This window comes from Grampus griseus (assembly GCF_964374135.1).
Source record: "Grampus griseus genome assembly, chromosome: 15".
NCBI lineage: Eukaryota > Metazoa > Chordata > Mammalia > Artiodactyla > Delphinidae > Grampus > Grampus griseus.
The window spans coordinates 23,818,312-23,842,775 of record NC_139009.1 but is presented as its reverse complement, the minus strand read 5'-3'; the positions used below and the strand labels follow the sequence as shown (position 1 = coordinate 23,842,775).

Below are 24,464 nucleotides of genomic sequence, written 5' to 3'. Positions count from 1 at the left end.
GCATTCTTATCTCGGCTTTCCAGAAGCTTATACTCCAGGTGAGGTGATAAGACTGAAAAATAACTATAACGTAAGATAGTATGTAATACGGTCAAGCGAGAGTTGCAGAGAAATATCACCACGACAGGAGGACATTTCAAGCTAGACTGATGAGGAAACAGTTCAGAGAAAAAGTGGGATTTGACAGAATTTGGGCTGTGAAGGAAGCACCTTTATGAGCAAAGGTGGGAAAGAGCAGGGGGCACGTGAGTTTTAGGCAGCCAGTTGCCTTGGGGTGAAAAGGTCCACACCCGGGGCCAATCCTGGGCCCAAGGATAGGGTGGATTGGGAAGAACTGGGATAGGTCGAGTCTGGGCTGCCTGACATCAGCAGAAAGCCACTGGGGGTGGTGAGACGCAGGGTTCCGTGATTAAACTGGGGTTGTGGGGAGATCACCTGGGTCCCGTGGATAGAGATTGGCGTCAATCTCCTGGAGCAGGGAGAACTGGTAGGTAGTGCTGACTTGCCAGGTCTAATGCAGTAGGAAGGAGCTGCCCCTGAGGAGGAAGGTGCAGGTGGGGGGGACAGCTTGACTGTCAGGGCAGGTGAGGGAGGGGTGAGCGGCACTGTGAGATTCTGTGCCTGCGGTGCTGGAAGGAACAGGACTGCATCAGCCAACAGGGAGAGGCACGAGAGCTACAGGATTTGTACTTGAACAGATTTGCCACGGGAAGAGAAATGTCATCCATACTGTCTCGCTTAAGTCGGGTGATCTGAGTAGAGGTAATGATTAAAGTATTCAGATGGACCAGTTGTTGATGAGGTTGTCTGTGTACAGCTCTGCAGAACCTTGGATTCCCAAATATCCCCTGGTGTTGATGGGAGGAGGCGGCCAAGCTCCTTTGTTTCTCACTGTGCAGGGTCAGGGACTCTCTCTGCAAGCTGTGCTGATTTGCTCCCGGCTCCGCTGGGCGGTTTGGGAAGTTTCATAGTCGAGGTGGACATCTGGCCACCCAGCGTCATTTTATCCTGTTCTCAACAGCAGCCCTCTGAAAGTTCGTCCCTCCCCAGCACTTGGTCCCTGTGGTCCAGGGGAACAAACGCCAGCCCTGGCTCCAGGGGGTGGTGAGTAACCCAGGGACGCAAGCCACCTAGTTATTTCCAGGCAAGTACGTGGTTGAGGAATGAGCATTGCAACCCACTTTAGGATTTGTGTTAAGCCACTGGGGAAGCAGTCTCCCTGGCTGTTTCCCACGGGATTTGAACCTGAGAGGATGTAGGGCTGAAGTGACTGCAGGCCTCAAGTCACCCTGTGGATCCTGGGAGTCAAGTCAACACAGCCAGGAGAGCGCAAGTTATCTTTTGGGTATTTACTTTAAAAACATTTTGGCATGAAGAGTGCATTGTATGAGTGTAGGTTAGACTCTGTGACATCCTAGGGCTTACTAGCTGGCATTTGAAGAACCTCATTGAAAACCCACCCTTCGCAGGGAGCTGCTGAAGCCCTTTACATAGTTTATCAGTGAAATGAGTGATGTGGAAGCACGTGGGTGACTAGAAAGACTATGCTCTCCTCTCCCCTTTGCCTGAACAGAATATAGAAATCCCACCAGCCCATGGCCCAGTCCTGGAAACCCATTCTTCTGGTCCCTCACACCCCCTTCCCAGAGAATGACATTGGGGGCTCCCCTCAGAGTGGATCTTTCAAGCAAATGCTTGTTGGAGAAGCCGAAGACAGAATGGGGCACTGCAGAGCTTAGGTTCTGTAGGGGAGGAGAATCATTTTCCCTCTGCCCTTCTGAGTTCTTGGCTCCAGTAATATTAGCCAGACTAACAAGAGGAGAACAGTCAAACATTTATTAGCATGTATCCCTCATGTATTCATGAAGATACCCAGGGAAAAATGAGTAACTCTTTGAGGTGGCTTAGAATCCAGGCCTGGAATACCATCTTTTCTTTTCTTTTTTTTTTTTTCTGCGGTACGCGGGCCTCTCACTGTTGTGGCCTCTCCCATTGCGGAGCACAGGCTCCGGACGCGCAGGCTCAGCGGCCGTGGCTCACGGGCCCAGCCGCTCCGCGGCATGTGAGATCTTCCCGGACCGGGGCACGAACCCGTGTCCCCTGCATCGGCAGGCGGACTCTCAACCACTGCGCCACCTGGGAAGCCCCTGAAATACCATCTTAATGGAAAAGGGGAGGAAGAAAGTAGCCCTCTTAGGGGATAGTGAATGTTTTTTAGGAAAGATGAATGGACCCTTGGAATAGATGGGGGGTGGGTATGGCCTTTTGTGGCAAAGTGTGGGGGTGTGAAGTCTCCTTTCCTGTGACAAGAGTCAATCCCCTCTGGCTGATGAAACTCCCAGGGAGGGGATTTATGGCAGTTGAGTTCCTTTTGGAGGATCTGTCTTCAGGCAGAAAAGGAGAATTCAGAGACAGCGCTTCCCTGCATTTGCTGTTTCTCAAGTGCCTACAGCTGACAATCAATATTCCAAAGTGGTATATTTGGGGTGGCATGTCCTGAGCTCCTACACTCATATGCTGGGGCGGCATATCCTGCTACCCTTAGGTCTCATGATTTTTGTGCGTGTCTGTTTGCTAAGTGTATTTTCATGCATTTGTCAAGCTTTGGTCCAAGAATTGCCTTCCTAGTCCTGTATTCCCTGACAGTGGGGGAGGGGTGTGCATAGAGCCCTGTTTACCTCTTACAGCTAGTGGTGTGGATATTTCCCATGAGACCCCCTCCCTTGTGGAACGACCACACTGCCCTCAGGCTGAACTGAGATGGGGGAAAACCAAGTTCTGATGACGTTCACTGAACCGTGAATTCAGCTGCGGCCCCTGGACTTTTTCAGTGATGAAGGTGGTATATTCCCTTTTTGCTTTGGCATTATGTTTTAAACATCTGTGAAAGAGAGTCCTAACTGGTCAGCTCTTCCTCAGTACCACATGTTATAATACAATAACAATATAGCCTCCAGTCATTCCTGCAAAAAAACAGAAACCCAACACACGTGTAAACTATTGAATTCACTCCACTTTATTCTGGGATGTATACTACAGAGAACACAACTCACAAAGATACCAGCGGACATAAAAAACTAAGGCCATTCTGTGAGTTATTTTTAAAACGTAGTGTTTTTGCACATGATCTTTTAAAAAATGAATTACCTAAACCAAGATTCTCTTCTGAAATAAGAATTTAAGGTCAGCACAAGACAACTTTAGGGCCATGTCTAATCTGAAGCTTATCATGTGACAAGAGCATTTCTGCAACATAAACAATAGCCCTGAGGCAACCGCTACCTCCACATAAAGCTCTCTTTCCCAGATGTCCTCACAAGGTAGTATTGACCACAGTGACCAGTGTTTTAGAAACCATTTTTCTCCCAGTGAATAGCAAAAAGAGACTTTTACCTAAGAGACACATTGCAGAATTCTTGGAACAAGAGAAAGAAAGGGACCCATAACTAAGGCACTGAAAGCACATTATTTATATAAAGAAATGTAAACAATTTAATACCAACAGGCTCCCTCCATTAGTCTCCGTTATAAAAGTGCACGAGGGCAGCGTGGTCAGGCCGAGCTTGAAGCCCGAGTGAGATGGGAACGTCTCCCCTCCCAGCGAGTTCAGTCGGCTGCTGATGGATGAGGTCTGACGTGGGGCTATGGACGTAACTAATTTCAAAGTGACTCAAGTGGAAGCTGGGATTTCTCCCCGTCTGTGTTTTAGTAGCCTAACAAACAAGGATTTTATTAAGAACTTTAAACTATGGGCTCTGACATTTATTTTTCTTTTAGTCTTTTACCATGTTCTTCTACTGAGTTTTACAATGACTGTGGCTTGTTTCATCAGAGGCCTGGTGGGAAAACTTGTGACCTAATCAGTGCCCTTCCTTGTAGGTTCCTATTTTAAGTATAATGGTTCATGTCCCATGTAAACCACACTTGCTTTATTTAAGTCTTGTCTGAATGGTAAAGATGTAACAAATGGACATGCAGCACTGTAAACATTTCTAACTCCACTGAGTCTCCTCTGGATGGACTGGTGAGAGTCCAGATGCTGCCAGACAGGCGGCTGCTGAGTCCAGAGCCAGACTGGGAGATGGGAAGGGGTCACAGCTGAGGCCAAGCACAGTACTGTAACTGCATTAACCTCTACCTGACCTATCAATTTTAGAGTCCAAATCATGGACAGTGTATTTCTTTAAATAAGAGAAGAAAAAGTTGTGTAGGAAAACACAAATGATTTCAATTTTAAAAGAAGCCTTATTGCAAACAAAACAAACAAAAAAAACCACACCAGAGACCAAAAAAGGCAACATTTTTCTTTTTGAAGTTATTTCTAATTCTTAGAAGTACAATGTCTCAGTTTCAGTGCTTATGAATTCAGGGTACTAAAAAAGAGTTTGCATTTTATCTTAAACATGTTTTTTACGATCAAAAGAAAACATGTTTTAAAAAGGAAGAGTTCCCCTTTTACAGGTTTCATGGGGTTCTAGAGGACTCGCCATTAAAGCCAGACCCTTGAGCAGTTGGAGGAAGGGCAGCCCGGCTACATTACAAACACCTGTGGAGTAGAAAACTCAGCGTTTCTCTCTGACCCAGGACAAATGCAATCCTGATTGTTAAACTATTTCTTATTTCCAAATATAACCAGAAGTCTGAGAGAGACCTAAATTAGAAACCTCTTTTATTAAAGGCGGGGGGGGGAAAAAGGTTAAAAAAATAACCACCTTAGAAACCAAGGAAGCTGGGTCTGGAGCAGATGTGCATAATAACTAATTAGTAGCCCCAGCAACTAATTAGTAGCCCCGGCAGGATTGAAAACAGCCTTGGGAGAGTAGTTAAATACAGGTTGGGCTCTGCAGCAGAGGCACTAGTTAGTTCTCTTCCAGTGAAGATGGTGCCAACATGGATGCTGCGGTGGCTTTCTGAAAGAAGAGTCTGCTGGGTAAGTCTAGCTCACAGCGTGCTTGCCTGTCACAGCGATGCCGGTTTCCACTGCCGGCGGAAATCACCGTCCAGCACAAAGGAGATGTAATTAAGGAGAAGGCACTCGTGCCAAGAGTACACAAAGCTAGAAACAGTGTTTGAAGCTGGTTCAAGGCAGGAATACGCGGACAGGTTTTTTTAACAGTAAAGACTTTTTTCGCGGGCCTCTCACTGTTGTGGCCTCTCCCGTTGCGGAGCACAGGCTCCGGACGCGCAGGCTCAGCGGCCATGGCTCACGGGCCCAGCCGCTCCGCGGCATGTGGGATCCTCCCAGACCGGGGCACGAACCCGTGTCCCCTGCATCGGCAGGCGGACTCCCAACCACTGCGCCACCAGGGAAACCCAGTAAAGACTTTCAATTGCCCCATATTTTCTGCTGCTCTGACCAGCATTCCCATTAGGACCAAAAAAAAAAAACGTAGCTGCAGGGCCCCAGCGGAGTGGAAACAATGACCACACATTTCTTTTTTGCCTCAGAAGGAGATTGGTGCTGTTGACTTGCTGAATTTTCCATTGACTCCAAATAACAGGAATATTTAGGTGAACAATTGGTAAAATGTGGGCTTTACTAATGAAAGAGGAAACCTGGGACTAAAAAAGAGAGATCCCTCACTATCATTAAAAAAGGATTCACTTTTGTGTGACTTGGTTTTAAGAATAAAACTTGTCAAGGCTACATGGATTGAATAATTTAGGTTAAACCATTATGGCCCTGTCTGCAAGTGCTGCTGTTGATTTAGTGGCAGAAGTTAGACACCCATGCACACGTAGAAAATACAATAACCTTCCTTTTTGTGGCAGGTTTTAAAGAAATATTTCAACCAAGACACAACTTCAAGTGTTTCTGATGGCAATAAGAACGTTCTACGCTTTCCTTTAAAAGGTAAGTGACTTGATGTATACCGTTTATAATGCAGAAAAGCTACACCTGCTAACAAGCTGTAAAGAAACCGGCACTAAACAAGGTTACACAGAAGTGAAGAACTAAACTGTATGAATTCTTGGTTTTAAAAATTCAAACTAAGGTTTCTGAGTGGAGAGCCTGTGGTTGCTCCCTGAGACTTGTCCAGCTCTTATTTCCCACGTGAGAAAAGGGCACCGGTGGTCTTGTGACGTCTAGGTCAGTGCACGGCTAAATGCCAAGATTTCATGAGTAATGAAGGGCTTCCTATTAAAATGTTTGTTCAGCTTAAGGACAAGGGGTTTCTGTTTTCTGGTCTTGAGGAAGGATGCAAGGGTTTGCCTGGCAAAGAAAGGAGTGCGGGGACAGGGCCGAGAGGGAGCCAGGAGGAAGGGCCCTCACCTCCACCGTCAGGTGCCAGCACTTGATCTGGGCCAGTGCCCAGGAGCCCCAGATCTGCCTCCTGTCTGGGGAGTTTGTTAGGAAGCAGGATTGGGCCTCTAAGAAGATCTGTGTGTACCTTGTCTGCTAACAGCCTGATGATTGTTTACTAATACTCTGGCCCAAGTTATTTCACAGCGATTGCTCCCTGCTACACAGTGTTGAAATTACATTCAGAGATATAAAAAAAAAAAAAAAAAATCGTGTGTGTAGCAATATTTTCCCACAAAACTAAGTGCAAAATATCTTTAACAAATAATGACGATAGTAAGAAATATTTGACATAGTCATGCAGAAAAGCATCTCGGTTTACAAAAGCTTATCCAAAATATCCCCTAGGCTTTTACACTGCGAACCTTACGATCTTACTCCTTTTTCTCTGCATTTAAATGTGGCTGTTTGTGTAAAAAACGGTAACATGCAAGTTCGATGATCTCCAGTCCACCAAATATTCTCTCCTGCAGCACGAAGATGACAATGATGATTATAAAATACCACCGAACAAGGCTGTACAGATAGATGAGCAGGCACACTGCAGGGCCGAACAGGGTCCAGTACAGTATGGAGAGCAATTTGACCACAAGGACCCTGAGCTCAGACTTGCAAGGTGGAATGACAGTCTGCCCCGTAAAGTAAAAATTCTTCTGCCCTTGATAGAAGGAGCGCAGCCTCTCCTCTTTCTCTTCCCACCGCTTGCGGCACCAGAGCTGGAGGTCCTCCTTGGATGTTGGGAGGGTGTCCACTGGGTATCGGTGGACGTGGAAGTGGATCTCCTTGGGAAAGTCCCCAAGGAGGAGGTGCCTCTCTGTCTGGGGAATGTTGTGAGGGTATGCCACCGTGATGTCATGGACGGCATCCAGGTTCTTACCTAGGTTTTGGAAAAGATAAAAATACAGATGGAGTAAAGATCAATTCAGACAGCAATGCTGATTCACAAAACCAGGACCAAGTGAACCAAGATGAACAAACACGGGCTGTAAACACTCGCGTTCCTATGCTGTTGGGTCAGCATTTACCAGTCATTTTTAGTCTTTTATCTGCTTGCTAATTACCACAAAGACCTTTAGAAAGAAATTACCCTCATTTGTAGAAACGGCAATCTGCCATTGCAGAACTAAACGAATAAGCACATTAAGTTAGATTTGAGATAGGAATTAGAGCACAGACAGCTCTTTTGCACCAGCAGGACTCACTGTTGTGAGACCTCCTATCAATAATAAATACACCCTCTCTCCAAATAAAAAACTTGCTCACCATTAACCCAATATTATCACGAAAGCTACTGGAATGAAAAACTCAGACTCAGACGTGATGAAGTGGTCAGACATGCATGAAAACTTCCACATGATTTTTGTATTTCTAGAAACATCAATGTGAAGTCCGAATAAGACCCTGACCCGGCGCAGCACCATCCTTAGAAATCTCGTGATTTAGTTACCTTGGGGTTAAGTGTTGTCAGCAAAGTCATATGCCAGATGCTGGAGATAGAGAAGTGAATAAAATACGGTCCCTAACCTCACTGCAGAGCTCACAGCAGAATCGGGGACGGCAAGTGCAGTGCCCTAACAGGGGCCTGTGGAAATGGGGAGGGAGCTGGGGAAGCAGGAGAGCGATGGCAGGGTGAGCCTCCCAGCAGAGAACACTGGGGAGCTGAGGGCACTAAACACAGGCTGGAGGCATTCGGTTAAGGCCTCATTGTCAAACTTGAGAATTGGAACTCAAGTCTGTAGGTGACAGAGAAGCACCTTAAATGGTGGAGAACCACTTAAGGATTTTAAATAGAAAAGCGGCCAGAATTTGTTTCATTTTATCAGGGATTAGCTTGGGGGCAGTAATGAGAATAGTTTGGAGAGGACCAGGGGCAAGAGAGGCCGGAAAAGTAATTTGATTGGTCATTACAAGGCAAGAGATGAAGAGGAGGTAGGGACTAAAGTAAGTGACATGTCTAAAAAAATCACAAGGAAGAACTGACCTGACGGAATGCTCAACTGGAGAGGGTGGAATGAGCCCGAGGTTTGTTTCTGCTCCGGGTTCTTGAACGGACTGCGGTGGGGGGGTGGCAGTTTTGAGATTAAAAATGTGAGCGGAGTTGGATCTTTAAGGAATCAAGAGGATCACCTATGGAACCCTGTAACGAGGCCCAGGGAGGTTAAGATTTCTGCCCAAGGGCACACAGCATGTTGAGGCATAGTCTCTGAATGTTGCTTTCTTCCATATCGACTTATCTGCAGTGAGAGAATTTTGATGTGAAATTTGCAATCACAGAACCATATGAGGTACGCGAAATTAGTCTGTGGTGGCGGAAATCAGAACAGTAGTTGCCTGTGGGGGAGGGAACTGATTGGAAGGGAGCATGAGGTAATTTTCAGGGGGGCAGGGACTATATGTTGGGGGGCAGGACTATTCTATATCTTGATTAGGGTGTGGATTACATCAAATGGTACATTTAAGATCTGTGCATTTCACTCTGTTCAAATTTTACCTCAATATTAAGAACAGTAAAGATATGAAGCAACTTCCCCACCTTAGCTCACCATGTTTACCCTTACTACTGAACCATTACTGAACCTCTATAAACATATACTGTCCATCTCCTCTACTCTGTGATTTACCTTAGAGAAAGGACCAGGTTTCAATCTGGTTTCATAACTGTGTTATAAAATACACAGCCCTTAATAAGAGCTATGTCATAAAAAAATGAGAATACCTATATCAACAAGGTTTAGGTTCAAAACCAGAGGGACAGTCCTTTAGGGACCCTGTGCACTGTTGACATGGGAGTAGAGGAGGCAGTGCAAGGCTGGTAGAGGCAACTCCACTGCACTTGCGTCTGAAGTCCTAGAAGAGAGACTAGGCCCAAGCCATTCGGCTCCAGAGGAGGGAACTTGGTCCTGTGGTTAGAAGCCACAGGGAAAAGCTTTTTCACAGCTGTCAAGAGGTGATGTGTTCACCATCTGAGAAAAGACTGGTTCACCATGGCCTGGTGTGCTGTAGCAGGAATTTACGTGCTAGAAGGTGGGCCATCTGATCAAGCATCCAAAGACCAACTCTTTCACTGCTACACTGAGTGTGATATATCCACTAAGAAGGTAATATAATGTGTCTTACCTATTAACTCACCTGCATTAACAACTGAGCAGCCTTTTGTCAATTTAGCATCAATCACGACTACCCTGCTCCATCACAGATGAAACTTTTCCTTGACAAGTGAGTTTGATATTTTAGTGCTCCCTCCACCTGCAGACCTCAGAGCCTGTTTCTTCATGCCCACCAACCAGAGACACAATCCTTGTTCTAGCTGTCTTACCTCCACTTCATCTGCCCTTTCCCCACTGTCTCTCTCAATGAGGGAAAAGACACGTCTTCACCTCTTGTCACATGTTATGCCACCTGGCTTCTGATTCAGAACTGAGTTCACATTTACTTTCAAAACTCCTCTGTGAGAGGGCGGACAGCAGAAGCAAGAAGAACTACAATTCTGCAGCCTGTGGAAGGAAAACCACATTCACAGAAAGACAGACAAAATGAAAAGGCAGAGTACTTTGTACCAGATGAAGGAACAAGACAAAACCCCAGAAAAACAACCAAATGAAGTAGAGATAGGCAACATTCCAGAAAAAGAATTCAGAATAATGATAGTGAAGATGATCCAGGACCTCGGAAAAAGAATGATCCAGGACCTTGGAGGCAAAGATTGAGAAGATGCAAGAAATGTTTAACAAAGACCTAGAAGAATTAAAGAACAAACAAACAGAGATGAACAATACAGTAACTGAAATGAAAAATACACTAGAAGGAATCAATAGCAGAATAACTGAGGCAGAAGAATGGATAAGTGACCCAGAAGACAGAATGGTGGAATTCACTGCTGTGGAACAGAATAAAGAAAAAAGAATGAAAAGAAGTGAAGACAGCCTAAGAGACCTCTGGGACAACATTAAACACAACCTTCGCATTAGAGGGGTCACAGGAGGAGAAGAAAAAGAGAAAGGGCCTGAGAAAATATTTGAAGAGATTATAGTTGAAAACTTCCCTAATGTGAGAAATGAAATAGCCACAGTCCAGGAAGCACAGAGAGTCCCATACAGGATAAATCCAAGGAGAAACATGCCAAGACACATATTAATCAAACTATCAAAAATTAAATACAAAGAAAAAATATTAAAAGCAGCAAGGGAAAAACAACAAATAACACACAAGGGAATCCCCATAAGGTTAACAGCTGATTTCTCAGCAGGAACCCTACAAGCCAAAAGGGAGTGGCACGACATATTTAAAGTGATGAAAGGGAAGAACCTACAACCAAGATTACTCCACCTGGCAAGGATCTCATTCAGATTTAATGGAGAAATCAAAAACTTTACAGACAAGAAAAAGCTAAGAGAATTCAGCACCACCAAACCAGGTCTACAACAAATGCTAAAGGAACTTCTCTAAGTGGGAAACACAAGAGAAGAAAAGGACCTACAAAAACAAACCCATAACAATTAAGAAAATGGTAATAGGAACATACATGTCGATAATTACCTTAAACGTGAATGGATTAAATGCTCCAACCAAAAGACACAGGCTCGCTGAATGGATACAAAAACAAGACCCATATATATGCTGTCTATAAGAGACCCACTTCAGACTTAGGGACACAAACAGACTGAAAGTGAGGGGATGGAAAAAGATATTCCATGCAAATGGAAATCAAAAGGAAGCTGGAGTAGCAATGCACATATCAGATAAAATAGACCTTAAAATAAAGACTGTTACATGAAACAAGGAAGGACACTACATAATGATCAAGGGATCAATCCAAGGAGAAGATATAACAATTATAAATACATTTGCACCCAACAAAGGAGCACCTCAATACATAAGGCAACTGCTAACAGCTATAAAAGAGGAAATCGACTAACACAATAATAGTGGGGGACTTTAACACCTCACTTACACCAATGGACGGATCATCCAAACAGAAAATTAATAAGGAAACACAAACTTTAAATGGCACAATAGGCCAGATAGATTTAATTGATATTTATAGGGCATTCCATCCAAAAACAGCAGATCACGCTTTCTTCTCAAGTGCACACAGAATATTCTCCAGGATAGATCACATCTTGAGTCACAAATCAAGCCTCAGTAAATTTAAGAAAATTAAAATCATATCAAGCATCTTTTCTGACCACAATGCTATGAGATTAGAAATCAGTTACAAGGAAAAAAACATAAAATACACAAACACATGGAGGCTGAACAATACGTTACTAAGTAACCAAGAGATCACTGAAGAAATCAAAGAGGAAATCAAAAAATACCTAGAGACAAATTACAACGAAAACACGATGATCCAAAACCTATGGGATACAGCAAAAGCAGTTCTAAGAGGGAAGTTTATAGCAATACAAGCCGACCTCAAGAAACAAGAAAAATCTCAAATGATCCAACCTTACACCTAAAGGAACCAGAGAAAGAAGAACAAACAAAACCCAAAGTTAGTAGAAGGAAAGAAATAATAAAGATCAGAGCAGAAATAAATTAAACAGAAACGAAGGAAATAATAGTAAAGATCAATAAAACTAAAAGCTGGTTCTTTGAGAAGATAAACAAAATTGATAAACCTTTAGCCAGACCCATGAAGAAAAAGAGGGAGAGGACTCAATAGAATTTGAAATGAAAAAGGAGACGTTACAACAGACACTGCAGAAATAAAAAGCATCCTAAGAGACTACTACAAGCAACTCTATGCCAATAAAATGGACAACCTGGAAGAAATGGACAAATTCTTAGAAAGGTATATCCTTCCAAGACTGAACCAGGAAGAAATAGAAAATATGAACAGACCAATCAGAAGCACTGAAATTGAAACTGATTAAAAATCCTCCAACAAACAAAAGTCCAGGACCAGACAGCTTCACAGGCGAATTCTGTCGAACATTTAGAGAAGAGGTAACACCCATCCTTCTCAAACTCTTATAAAAAAACTGCAGAGGAAGGAACACTCCCAAACGCATTCTATGAGGCCACCATCACCCTGATACCAAAACCAGACAAAGATACTACAAAAAAGGAAAATTACAGACCAATATCACTGATGAATATAGATGCAAAAATCCTCAACAAAATACTAGCAAGCAGAATCCAACAACACATTAAAAGGATCATACACTATGATCAAGTGGGATTTATCCCAGGGATGCAAAGATTCTTCAATATACGCAGATCAATCAATGTGATACACCATATTAACAAAGTGAAGAATAAAAACCATATGATCAACTCAATAGATGGAGAAAAAGCTTTTGACAAAATTCAACACCCATTTATGATAAAAACTCTCCAGAGAGTGGGCAGAGAGGGAACCTATCTCAACATAATAAAGGCCATATACGACAAACCCACAACAAACATCATTCTCAATGGTGAAAAACTGAAAGCACTTCCTCCAAGATCAGGAACAAGACAAGAATGTCCACTCTTGCCACTATTATTCAACATAGTTTTGGAAGTCCTAGCCATGGCAATCAGAGAAGAAAAAGAAATAAAGGGAATACAAATTGGAAAAGAAGAAGTAAAACTGTCACTGTTTACAGATGACATGATTCTCTACACAGAGAATCCTAAAGATGCCACCAGTAAACTACTAGAGCTAATCACTGAATTTGGTAAAGTTGCAGGATACAAAATTCACAGAAATCTCTTGCATTCCTCTTCACTAACAACGAAAGATCAGACAGAGAAATCAAGGAAACAGTCCCATTTACCACTGCAACAAACAGAATAAAATAACTAGGAATAAACCTTCCTAAGGAGGAAAAGACACGGATGACAGAAATCAAAGATGACACAAACAGATGGAGAGATATATCACGTTCTTGGATTGGAAGAATCAATATTGTGAAAAGGTCTATACTACCCAAAGCAATCTACAGATTCAGTGCAATCCCTATCAAATTACCAGTGGCATGTTTTTAAAGAACTAGAACAAAAAATCTTAAAATTTGTATGGAGACACAAAAGATCCCTGAATAGCCAAATCAGTCTTGAGCTGGAAGAATCAGACTCCCTGACTTCAGACTGTACTACAAAGCTACAGCAATCAAGATAATATGGTATTGGCACAATAACAGAAATATAAATCAGTGGAACAGGATAGAAAGCCCAGAGATAAACCCACACACCTATGGTCACCTAATCTATGACAAAGGAGGCAAGGATATACAATGGAGAAAAGACAGTCTCTTCAATAAGTGGTGCTGGGAAAACTGGACAGCTACATGTAAAAGAATGAAATTAGAACACTCCCTAACACCATACACAAAAATAAACTCAAAATGGATTAGAGATCTAAATGTAAGACCGGACACTATAAGACTCTTAGAGGAAAACATAGGAAGAACACTCTTTGACATAAATCACAGTAAGATCTTTTTTGATCCACCTCCTCAAGTAATGGAAATAAAAACAGAAATAAACAAATGGGACCTAATGAAACTTCAAAGCTTTTGCAAAGCCAAGGAAACTACAAACAAGGTGAAAAGACAACCCTCAGAATGGGAGAAAATATCTGTAAACGAATCAATGGACAAAGGATTAATCTCCAAAATATACAAGCAGCTCATGCAGCTCAATGTTAAAAAAAAAAAAAACCTAATCCAAAAATGGGCAGAAGACTTAAATAGACATTTCTCCAAAGAAGACATACAGATGGCCAAGAAGCACATGAAAAGCTGCTCAACATCACTATTAGAGAAATGAAAATCAAAACTACAGTGAGGTATCATCTCACACCAGTTAAAATGGGCATCATCAGAAAATCTACAAACAGCAAATGCTGGAGAGGGTGTGGAGAAAAGGGAACCCTCCTGCACTGTTGGTGGGAATGTAAACTGATACAGCCACTATGGAGAAGAGTATGGAGGTTCCTTAAAAAACTAAAAATAGAATTACCATATGACCCAACAATCCCACTACTGGGCATATACCCAGAGAAAATCATAATTCAAAAAGACACATGCACCCCAGTGTTCATTGCAGCACTATTTACAATAGCCAGGTCATGGAAGGAACCTAAATGCCCATCGTCAGATGAATGGATAAAGAAGATGTGGTACATATATACAATGGAATATTACTCAGCCATAAAAAGGAATGAAACTGGGTCATTTGGAGAGCCGTGGATGGACCTGAGACTGTCATACAGAGTGAAGTAAGTCAGAAAGAGAAAAACAAATATCGTATATTAATGCATATATGTGGAATGTAGAAAAATGGTACAGATGAACTGGTTTGTAGGGCAGAAATAGAAACACAGATAGAGAACACGTATGGACACCAAGGGGAGAAAGCGGTGGGGTGGTGGTGGTGGTGGTGGGATGAATTGGGAGATTGGGATTGACATGTATACACGGATGTGTATAAAATGGATGACTAATAAGAACCTGCTGTATAAAAAAATAAAGTAAAATTCAAAACAAAAAAGTATCAGCCATAGAGATGATAAAAAACAACAAAAAACCCCAACAACTCCTCTGCAGTCAGCATTTCTGCCTCCGCCTTCTGCCCAGCCCTTCTCCTCAGTCAGGGTTACAGGCCCATCAGCCTCAGTGGTCCACAGCCTGGAACTCTCTCCTTCCCCACGCAAACCCCACCATCTTGCTACTCAGTCACTCTACACCAGTTCCCGCAGCTCACCTGTCCCAGCCTTCTCCTCTAGGCGGTTCTTAATGCTTATCAAGCAAATACAGCCATGTATCATTACAAACTGGTAGCAAAGTGGTATATATTCTACTAGTAAGAAGCTAAACTGCCCCTTTCTGCATTCTTCTTGACAACCTGTAGTGGTAGCGGTGTATGTCTACATGCACACGTGTCTGTTCAATATAGAAATGGCAAGTTTTGAGACAGATGGTACCACTGACAGAAATGTTTTGTGAAAAAATTCTACATTCCCTGCAGTACAGAGCATGAGGGCTGTGAAAGCAGACTGCCTGGGTTCAAATCCTAGCTCTGCCTCTTAGTAAATGAATGAATGAATCTCTCTGTGACTTACTTAGTTCCTGTATCTAAAAACCACCTCCCAGGGCTGTTGCAAGGGTAAATAATATATGTAAAAAGACAAAACGAGATCTGATACATAGTAAGCGCTACTGCATCATAATGTTAGCATGTTAGGCTCTAACCTAACTTCAGCTTCTGTTAGTCCACAGATGCCGGCATGGTTAGTGGGGGAAATACTGCATTCAAGTATCTTCTTTATACCACTATCCAGGGCACTCCTCTCTTGGGCCCTGAAGATGCCAATTATGGACCTCATGTCTTCTACTCAAGGCATATATTCAAATTATTATTTCACAAAATGGCCAAGAACATTGCTCTGCCTCAAATATTTCAGGTTCTTTCCCTGAAATATTTTATCTCAATTTTCTTCAAAGACCAGCTCAAATTCTGAGGGTTCTAAGCAGAGTCTTCTTTACATATTCAGGCCAAGTGGTCTTGCCCTCTATGAGTGCTTAAGGCATATGTGCTGCTGTGCTCTTTTGGGCACTTACCTGCCATCCTGCACTACAGTACTAGAAGCTCACAGGAACCCACAGTGTCCCAGGGAAACATAAAAATCTAAGGGGCAGGACCGTGTCTTTGCCTCTTTAGAACCTTAGTACCTGACATAATGTCCTGCACTTACAGAGGTTCCAGAAATGCTTATTTAACCCATATCTATAGACCACCTATCTTCTCATCTAAAAATAGGGAAGGAATTATAATTCCTTCTGCATGAGGCTCTTATAACAATTTTGTGAACTAATGTACACAAGGCTCTTTGCATAGGACTGGCACATGGAAAAGTTCTTAAATGTGAGCATGTGCTACAACTTCTATATTCAGTTAATGAGACTGACCTGCTCTAGTGGATTTTTTTCAACTTGGTTCTGTGAATTCTTGGTTCTGAAAGAATTACAGCCATCTTCGGTGGGGCTGTTGGGTGTTACCTTACAGAAAGGCAGTGTTCCCAAAGTTTCTAATAAGCTGCTTGCTTGGAATTTAGAGCTCTGGAATGATGGACTTCAACATAATTAAAACACTATCTGTATTATAAACAAGAGCAACATCGTAACATTAGAAGCTAAAAAAGACAGTAAGGTGAAAAAGTGAGAACTGGGAAGAAGGAGAAGAAAAGACAGGTTGTATCTTTTCACTCCTTTCCTGGAGCTGGGTCTTCAAGCGTCACAGACTCAGAAAGGCATTAGGGCCAGAGCAAGAGAGGCGGAAATGGAGAGAGGCTTTTATACCTGGCAGTGTCTTGACAATTTTTAAACTTTATAGTTAGTAAATGTCTCCAGACAGCACAAAGCCACATACAACTCTTGACTGCTGAGAAAAGAGCTTACTTTTCAAACCATCGTATCAAGATCTCTTGGCCCTGGGGCCTCTAGCCCAGGGGAACCCTTACTACCAGACAAGTTAGCTTCCTCCCAGAAGGTAGCAGGCCAGGGGTTGGCAGGCTTGCAGAACTCGGTTCATACGTAAGTGACAATAATGAAATGGATACTCAGAAGTTGAGATGTGCCTCTATTTCATTTACCAATTTATAATAGCTAAAATAATGCATAATGGATTAAGAAAAGATAAGTTCCTGCAATTACAAAGGAGTTAAACTATCTTTAAATTTTCTGGTATGAAAACAACAGACTTTTCAGTATGCAAATCAACTTGGGTACGTGATTATTAGTAGAGCCCTACTCACCAGGAATGGAGGAGGGCCAAGTCTTTACACATTTGTATGTTTAAAATGAAAGAACGGAGTGAAGAAATCCCCGTTTGCCCAGATTCAATTATATAGTTCAGTGGCAGAATAATAGAAATGTAAGCTTTTTTGTTTCTTTTTAATCCAAAGTGATCTTTAATGGAGCTGATAACAATTGAAATGTCTTTTCTTTCCCCTTCCATAATCAAATGTATGCAGAATATACAAAAATATAGTTTGTATATCATTTTAATGCCTGCTTTAAAAAAAATTACAAATAAGTTTATTTTCTATTAGAGCTAGATCCATAAATCTAACTACATGTATTAGATTTTTTTTTTTTTTTGCGGTATGCAGGCCTCTCACTGTTGTGGCCTCTCCCGTTGCGGAGCACAGGCTCCAGATGCGCAGGCCCAGCGGCCATGGCTCACAGGCCCAGCCGCTCCGCGGCATGTGGGATCCTCCCGGACCGGGGCACGGACCCGTGTCCCCTGCATCGGCAGGCGGACTCTCAACCACTGTGCCACCAGGGAAGCCCTATTAGATAGTTTTTGATAAAGCAGCTTGTGATCTAAGATGTATGTGTGTTAAAAGAAAATGCTGAAGCCTATGGTTTTGTGCACTATTTTTCAGATTAATTAAAAAAAACCCAATAGAATAAAAGTTGGAGTTAATAACTAAAAAGTCATTCACTGTGCCACTTTGACACTGACATGTAATAGTACATGGCTAATAATAAGCATGACAAATTGGCACTAGTCAGTACACTTTGAAGAACAGCTTTGAGTGGACAGATTTGGATATATTTAGATGAAAAATACCAATAAAGAAGACACTTTCAGTTTCAAAATAATAGGGCATGCATGAATCACCTAAAATCAACTGGTATTAAGGCTCAAACAGTACCATTTTCTTTGTTAGAGAAAACACTACTGTTTCCTACTAGGGACATTATTCATCTTTCCTTCTGTACAAGTTGGATGCATATGGAACAAAAGGTGGAGTCAGGTGGCTTCCAGCTCTGCCTCTTATCAGCTCTATGGCTTGCCAAGTTCACTAGAAGCCTCATCTGTAAATGTAGATGATAACAGTAGCGACTCTCATAGGGTTTTGTGAAGATCAGTTGGAAACAGGACTGCAGGATGCTTAGAGAAGTGCCTGGCAGGTGGTACGTGCTCAGACTCTCATTGTGATTGTTCTTCCTCCAGGTGGGAGGATCACCTACAGCACCTGAAGAGAGGTTCGGTTTAGGCTGCTACCCTTTACCTTCCTTTCTCTAGATTTCCTCTTCCTTGGGAGAGAGACAAGTCTGTTGTAGTGACACTGAGTTCTGCTGTCTAAAATGCAGTCCACTCCTCCCCCACGGTATAGAAGCAAAGCTGTTTAGGGGACTGACCTTGGCTCTAGGGGTAGGTCCCAATTCATCTCCTGATACATATTCTTCTCCATCCCTACTAACTCATTCCTTAGACATTTTGAGCTCAGCATAGATATTAAATCCTCTGAGGGTATTCAGAATTAGAAACTGATGATTTGTGCTCTAGGATCATCGGTCTCTTGTCCCATATTGTTGTTGCTGTTGTTTTTTTAATAAGTCAAAGTTAGTGCCTACTCTTTTTCTAAGAGAGAACCATCCTGCGCTTAAAAAGCAAATTTCAGCTGAAAGGTGAAACTAAAAATGGTATCCTTGTGAACAATCTTGCTTATCCAACCTGACTTCAGGTCTTACACATTAATTTTAGGGACATATATTTTCACTTCCTATCCTAAATCTATTGAACTTTTGTGTTTCCATGTGTAAACGCATGAATCTTTTCAGTTACGAATCTCTCTTCGGATGGGCATTGGTTCTCTGGATCTTCAAAACAAGTTTTATTTTCTAGGTAGAGTGGAAACCTGTTGACATTTTCCATAATTCGACAGTACTGGTGCATTATTAGAACATCAAAGGCAAGATGTGAATAACAATACAGCACTTGCTGAGGCCAGATACACACATATACACACGTGTATATAAAACATGCTCTTTGAAAAAAGATATATAAACTTTCAAAAATAAGATCATACCGTATACACTGTTTTATAACTTTGTTCATGCATTTCCCATCCATGCCATTAAAGATTTTCTAATATGTCACTTTATAGATGTATAATATCTGATTTTATATATATATTAAAAATTACTTTGTTTTCAGGTATTTAAGTTGTTTTCACATAAACAATATTTAAATATCTATCAATATTTAAATAGATACCTTTGTAATTAATGATAAGGATTTTCTAGGATAAATTCCAATAAGTTAAATTGCTGGATGAAAGAACATGAATACTTTAACAGGCTTTTTGCTACCTATGGGAAACTGACCCCTGCAAAGGTCAATTTAATAAACACGCAAGAAATGTATGGTGGTACTTTCTTTTTCACACTTTTACTAATGCTTGGGATTGCTATTTTTAGAAAGTTGCCAAAGTATGTCATTTTTGTTTTAATTTGTATGTCTTTGATTAGATAAAACAAGTTCACTGGATATACACTGGGACTATTCCTACCTGTTTTGGAAATTCAGTTAGTTGTCATCTTACGGATTTGTAAGACCTCTTTATATTGTACATGCTTTAAATCTTTTACACTAATTTTGGTCATCAGGCTACTAGTGTTTCCCTGGCCACCAGTGAGTTTATTTTGTTGGATTTGCTGCTCTGTGAATGCAGCTCCACATCCTTTATCTAGTTCCTATGGGCTGTTTCTCTCTTTCTAGTCAACTTGCAAAGCTCCTTCTTTATCATGGATTGTTAATACTCTGTATTCTTTGTTGCAAATTTCTTTTTTTTTTTGGCGGTACGCGGGCCTCTCACTGTTGTGGCCTCTTCCGTTGCGGAGCACAGGCTCCGGATGCGCAGGCCCAGCGGCCATGGCTCACGGGCCCAGCCGCTCCGCGGCATGTGGGATCCTCCCGGACCGGGACATGAACCCGTGTCCCCTGCATCGGCAGGCGGACTCTCAACCACTGCGCCACCAGGGAAGCCCTGTTGCAAATTTTTATAAATCCACTATCGCCTTTATTTATGGCATCTATCCAATACTCATGTGTGCATGCATGTGCATGTCTATGTCTATACAAGTTCATTTCTTTTTCGGTTACAGCTTTTGGATTCCTGTTTTTGTCTTCCCTGCCCCTAGACTGTATGTATATTTTATGTTTTTCTACAAGATGAGAAACATTTTTCATTTAATTTTATAATCTAGCTTTACTTTCTTTCAAGACATTCATTTTTCTAGCATCCTTTATTAAATAACTCCTTTTCTCCCCACTGTTTTGAAATACCAACTTGGTCATATATTACATTCTCAAATATATAGATATCCAGTCTCCCTTCTCTCTTCTGCTCCATTAATCTGTGTTTATTCCTGCTTCCCTTAGTGACTTAATATCGAATAAGGCAAGTCTGGCTGTTTTCTTTTTCACACGATATTGGGCTCCTGCTGGCACCGATTTTGCAATATACATTTAAGAGTATTTAACTTAATTCTAACACACAAAAACACCCCCCTCTCGACTTATCCCAAAATTGCATTTGCGTGATATTTACATTATACTTTTGAAAGAACTGACACTTTTATATTGTCTTTTCAAGAAAAAAGTATGAGTTTCCATGTGCTCAAATCTTATTTTCTCTTCCAATAAGACTTCAGTTTTCTTCACGTAACTTCTGTGGCTTTCTTTGAAAATTTATTCCTAAATAATTTCATAATTTTTTTCATTATGGTGAATGGAATATGTGTTCCTACTTCTGCTTTTAGGCAATCACTGCTTAGAATAGAGAAAATCAGTTGTTGTGTATTTATCTCATATGTAGCCATACTAACAAATTTTAAGTCTACTTGATTTTTTGACTGGACTCTTTTTGACTTTCTAGATTTTCTATCAGCAGCAAAAACGCAGCTTTATGTTGAATTTTCTCATCTTTATGGTCTTTTCTTAGTGCTTTCACTAGCATTTGCTTAATAATAAAAAGCATAGTTCTGACTTTAACCAAAATGTGGGTTTTAATGCTTCAGCATATGAGATACTATTGAGTTTTGGTAGCAGAGTATTATATTTAAATAGTTAACTTCTGTTTTGTTCTAATTTTTATTAGGAGTGCCTTAAGTTTATCAAATCTCTTTTCAGCATCTATGGATAGGATCAAATATATATGTATTTTTTTAAAAAAAGAAAATACTGGTCGAACATCTGTATGAACTAAAGTAGTAGCTAAATATTAAAAGGAAAAATATTAGAAATGCAAAGAGAAATTGAAAAATAATAAAATTACAGTGTAGGCTTCAGTATCTTTCATAATAGGACAACTCCAGTAGATAAAAATTAATTAAATAAAGGAATTGAAACTACTGATAAGTTTGATTTAATAGACTTATACAAACCCATATGTCCCTCAGAAATATTTTAAAAGGGGTAGGATCCCTGGAACACTTTGATGTTAGATCATTCACTTGGTGGCAAGAGGATTAAAACACATTTTATAAAAACTTACATTTTATAAGTTACATTCTCACATCAAGATCCCATAAAAATAAACAACAAAATATAATAACTAAAAGTGTTCTGGGATGTTAACTCTGGGATGGAAGATGAAATCAAAAGAAACATCATGAACTACTTAAAAAAGAATGAAAAAGAGAATCAGTGGGATACAGTAAAGGCTGTACTCAATAATAAATGCTTCATTATTAAAGAGGAAAAATAGGGCTTCCCTGGTGGCGCAGTGGTTGAGAGTCTGCCTGCCGATGCAGGGGACACGGGTTCGTGCCCCGGTCCGGGAAGATCCCACATGCCGTGGAGCGGCTAGGCCCGTGAGCCATGGCCGCTGAGCCTGTGCGTCCGGAGCCTGTGCTCCGCAACGGGAGAGGCCACAACAGTGAGAGGCCTGCGTACTGCAAAAAAAAAAAAAAAAAAAAAAAAATTATTTCCAAGATAAATTACTTATCTTGGAAATTGGAAAAAAGACAAAGAAAAGAAAAAGAATCCAAAGGGAAAAAGGAAGAGAAAATTACTAAAGATAAAAAGCAACAATTAATGAAACAAAAGTAAGAAATAGTGAAAGAATAAACAAATGCAAAAGCTAGTTATTTGACGAGATGAATAAAATATTAAACTCTATGAAGATGATTAAGGGAAAAAGAGCATACATGTTTAAGATCACAGCAAACGAAACAGAATCACAAATATGGAAGAGATTAAAAGCATTACGAAAACGTGAATCTACACGTGATGATATACACAAACCACAGCAGGAGATCCATGTGTACATGTACTATATATTATACTTCAGATTTGCTTGGTGAAAATGTGTTCACTTCAAAAATCATAAAATATCATTATTCACTCTATTTTCAACAGAAATGCAAGCTATTGTTGCTGTGTAATAAGGACAAAGAGCACAGGTGCTAATTTTATAGGCAGCCCAACATAGCTCATGCACCTTGTCTCCTCAGCTCCCGGGATTTTAGTGCAGAATTTACAAAGCAAACATAGCAATGAATAAAATAACACAATATGCTATGAAGGGAAAGGGACAAAGAGTTCTAGTTCCAAATTGTTTTCACTCCCAGGACCTACTAAGCGTAACTGCCACTTACAATGGCGCATCTGTAGATTGTGTCATTGATGACACAGACTTATTTTGCCTGTTCTTTCAAAAATTCATACTTTGTTTTCATTACTCTTTAAAAGACAAAGATGTGCTAAAATGATGTTTAGAGAAGACATTCAAAATTCAATGTAAAAAAACAAGAGCAATGACAAAATATAATTTATGTTACTGCTGGATTCAACAAATTTGTTTAGATGTTCCAAAACCCATGGACATGAATCAATACTGGATTAAAAGATTAGAAGTGTCCGCATATGCATACTCTGCTAATTTGCTGGTGTTTGAATTAAATGAGATTGGAGACAGCACATTATTATAGTCTCTGTGCTTTGAGGTTAGGATTGAAGATGACTAATGATGCACTTGGACACTGCCATGTACTGAATGCCTACTAAGTGCCAGGCATTATTAATTCAACAAGTTCTCTATGGAGCAGGTACTGGCTGTAGTACCAAAATCTGCAGGCATTTGGGGTACACTGGTGGACAAAAGGAAGATCCCTCCCTTGTGGAGTTTATCAGGACAGTTACTTTTAGATATGTAACCACCCTTGTGGTGCTATCCCTCTTTTGCAGTTGTGGAAACTGAGGCACAAGGAAGTTGTCACTTGCTGAAGATCACAGTTAGTTAGCCACTTGTGTCTAACGACTACAAAGCCTTTCCACTATGCTGCTCTACCTTCTAAGAGCTGCACATTAAGGAGTCAGACTGACCTGGTTTGTACCCAGAGTCTTATTAGCCACGTGACCTTGAACAAGTCACTTAACCTCCCTGGGCCTTAGGCTCTTTATCTGCAATCTGGGAATAGTGTTTCCCTTGGAGGGCTAGAAGAAACAAAAGGTATCTGTCAGCCAGGCTGTAAAGGCAGTCTGCTGTACTTAGTAAGGGCGTCAATTCTATGCAAATGAAAGATCTTGGTGTTTTTCAAGTTTCTTTCCATCTTGCACTGTGTTATTTTCATCTTTTAAGTATATCATGCACATATTCTGATTAACAGAGTTTTGCTATAGTTTATACAAAGTATAAATGATTAAATCTTGTATAAATTTCTGTTATATACTCCTGGGATAAAGCTTGATTGACTGATACACCAAACCACAAGCTAGGCCCTACCGTCCACTATGCGGCAGCTATCTAAACCAGAGTGGAATGTCTTAGAATCTTGTAAATCTAAAAACTTTATGGTGAATGGGCTTCCCTGGTGGCGCAGTGGTTGAGAGTCCGCCTGCCGATGCAGGGGACACGGGTTCGTGCCCCGGTCCGGGAAGATCCCACATGCCGCGGAGCGGCTGGGCCCGTGAGCCATGGCCGCTGAGCCTGCGCTCTGCAACGGGAGAGGCCACAACAGTGAGAGGCCCGCGTACCGCAAAAAAACCCAAAACAAAACAATTTATGGTAATAAAAATACAGCTTAAACTAGTAAAAAGTATGCCCCCAAACCAAAGCCTAACATTACTACTTTATAGCTTTATTTTGTACGTGATTCTGCATATAACACAGAGAGAGTTCTCTGCAATTTCATCCTTGTCTCCTTTGAGAGGGAAAGGTAATTTGGCTGAGGATGGGGTATTATTAATGGGTGGAGGGCAAGTTGCTGTCTTCAAGAGTAAGTAGAAGATAGAGTAGAAGTGAGGGTGTCTGAGTGCAGGTGACAGTTTTGTCCTTCCCGTGGCCCTGGGCTCTGCATCAGGAGCCACATGAGTCAGTCTCAAGATGGCTGTCAAACTGCCTTAGACTTGCGCCACACCTCCTGGCTAGCCT

General features: G+C 41.3%; 1 protein-coding gene across 2 annotated transcripts in view; it reads right to left on the bottom strand.

The window, feature by feature from the left end:
- Positions 1-3,000: 3,000 nt before the first annotated feature.
- LCLAT1 (lysocardiolipin acyltransferase 1) overlaps positions 3,001-24,464 on the bottom strand; it is a 192,467-nt gene continuing 171,003 nt past the window's right edge. For both annotated transcript variants that reach the window (XM_082671721.1, XM_082671720.1), the window contains one exon: positions 3,001-7,181. In XM_082671721.1, the coding sequence (XP_082527847.1) occupies positions 6,679-7,181 (503 nt within the window). In that variant the 3' untranslated portion in view covers positions 3,001-6,678. The remainder of the gene's footprint in view (positions 7,182-24,464) is intronic.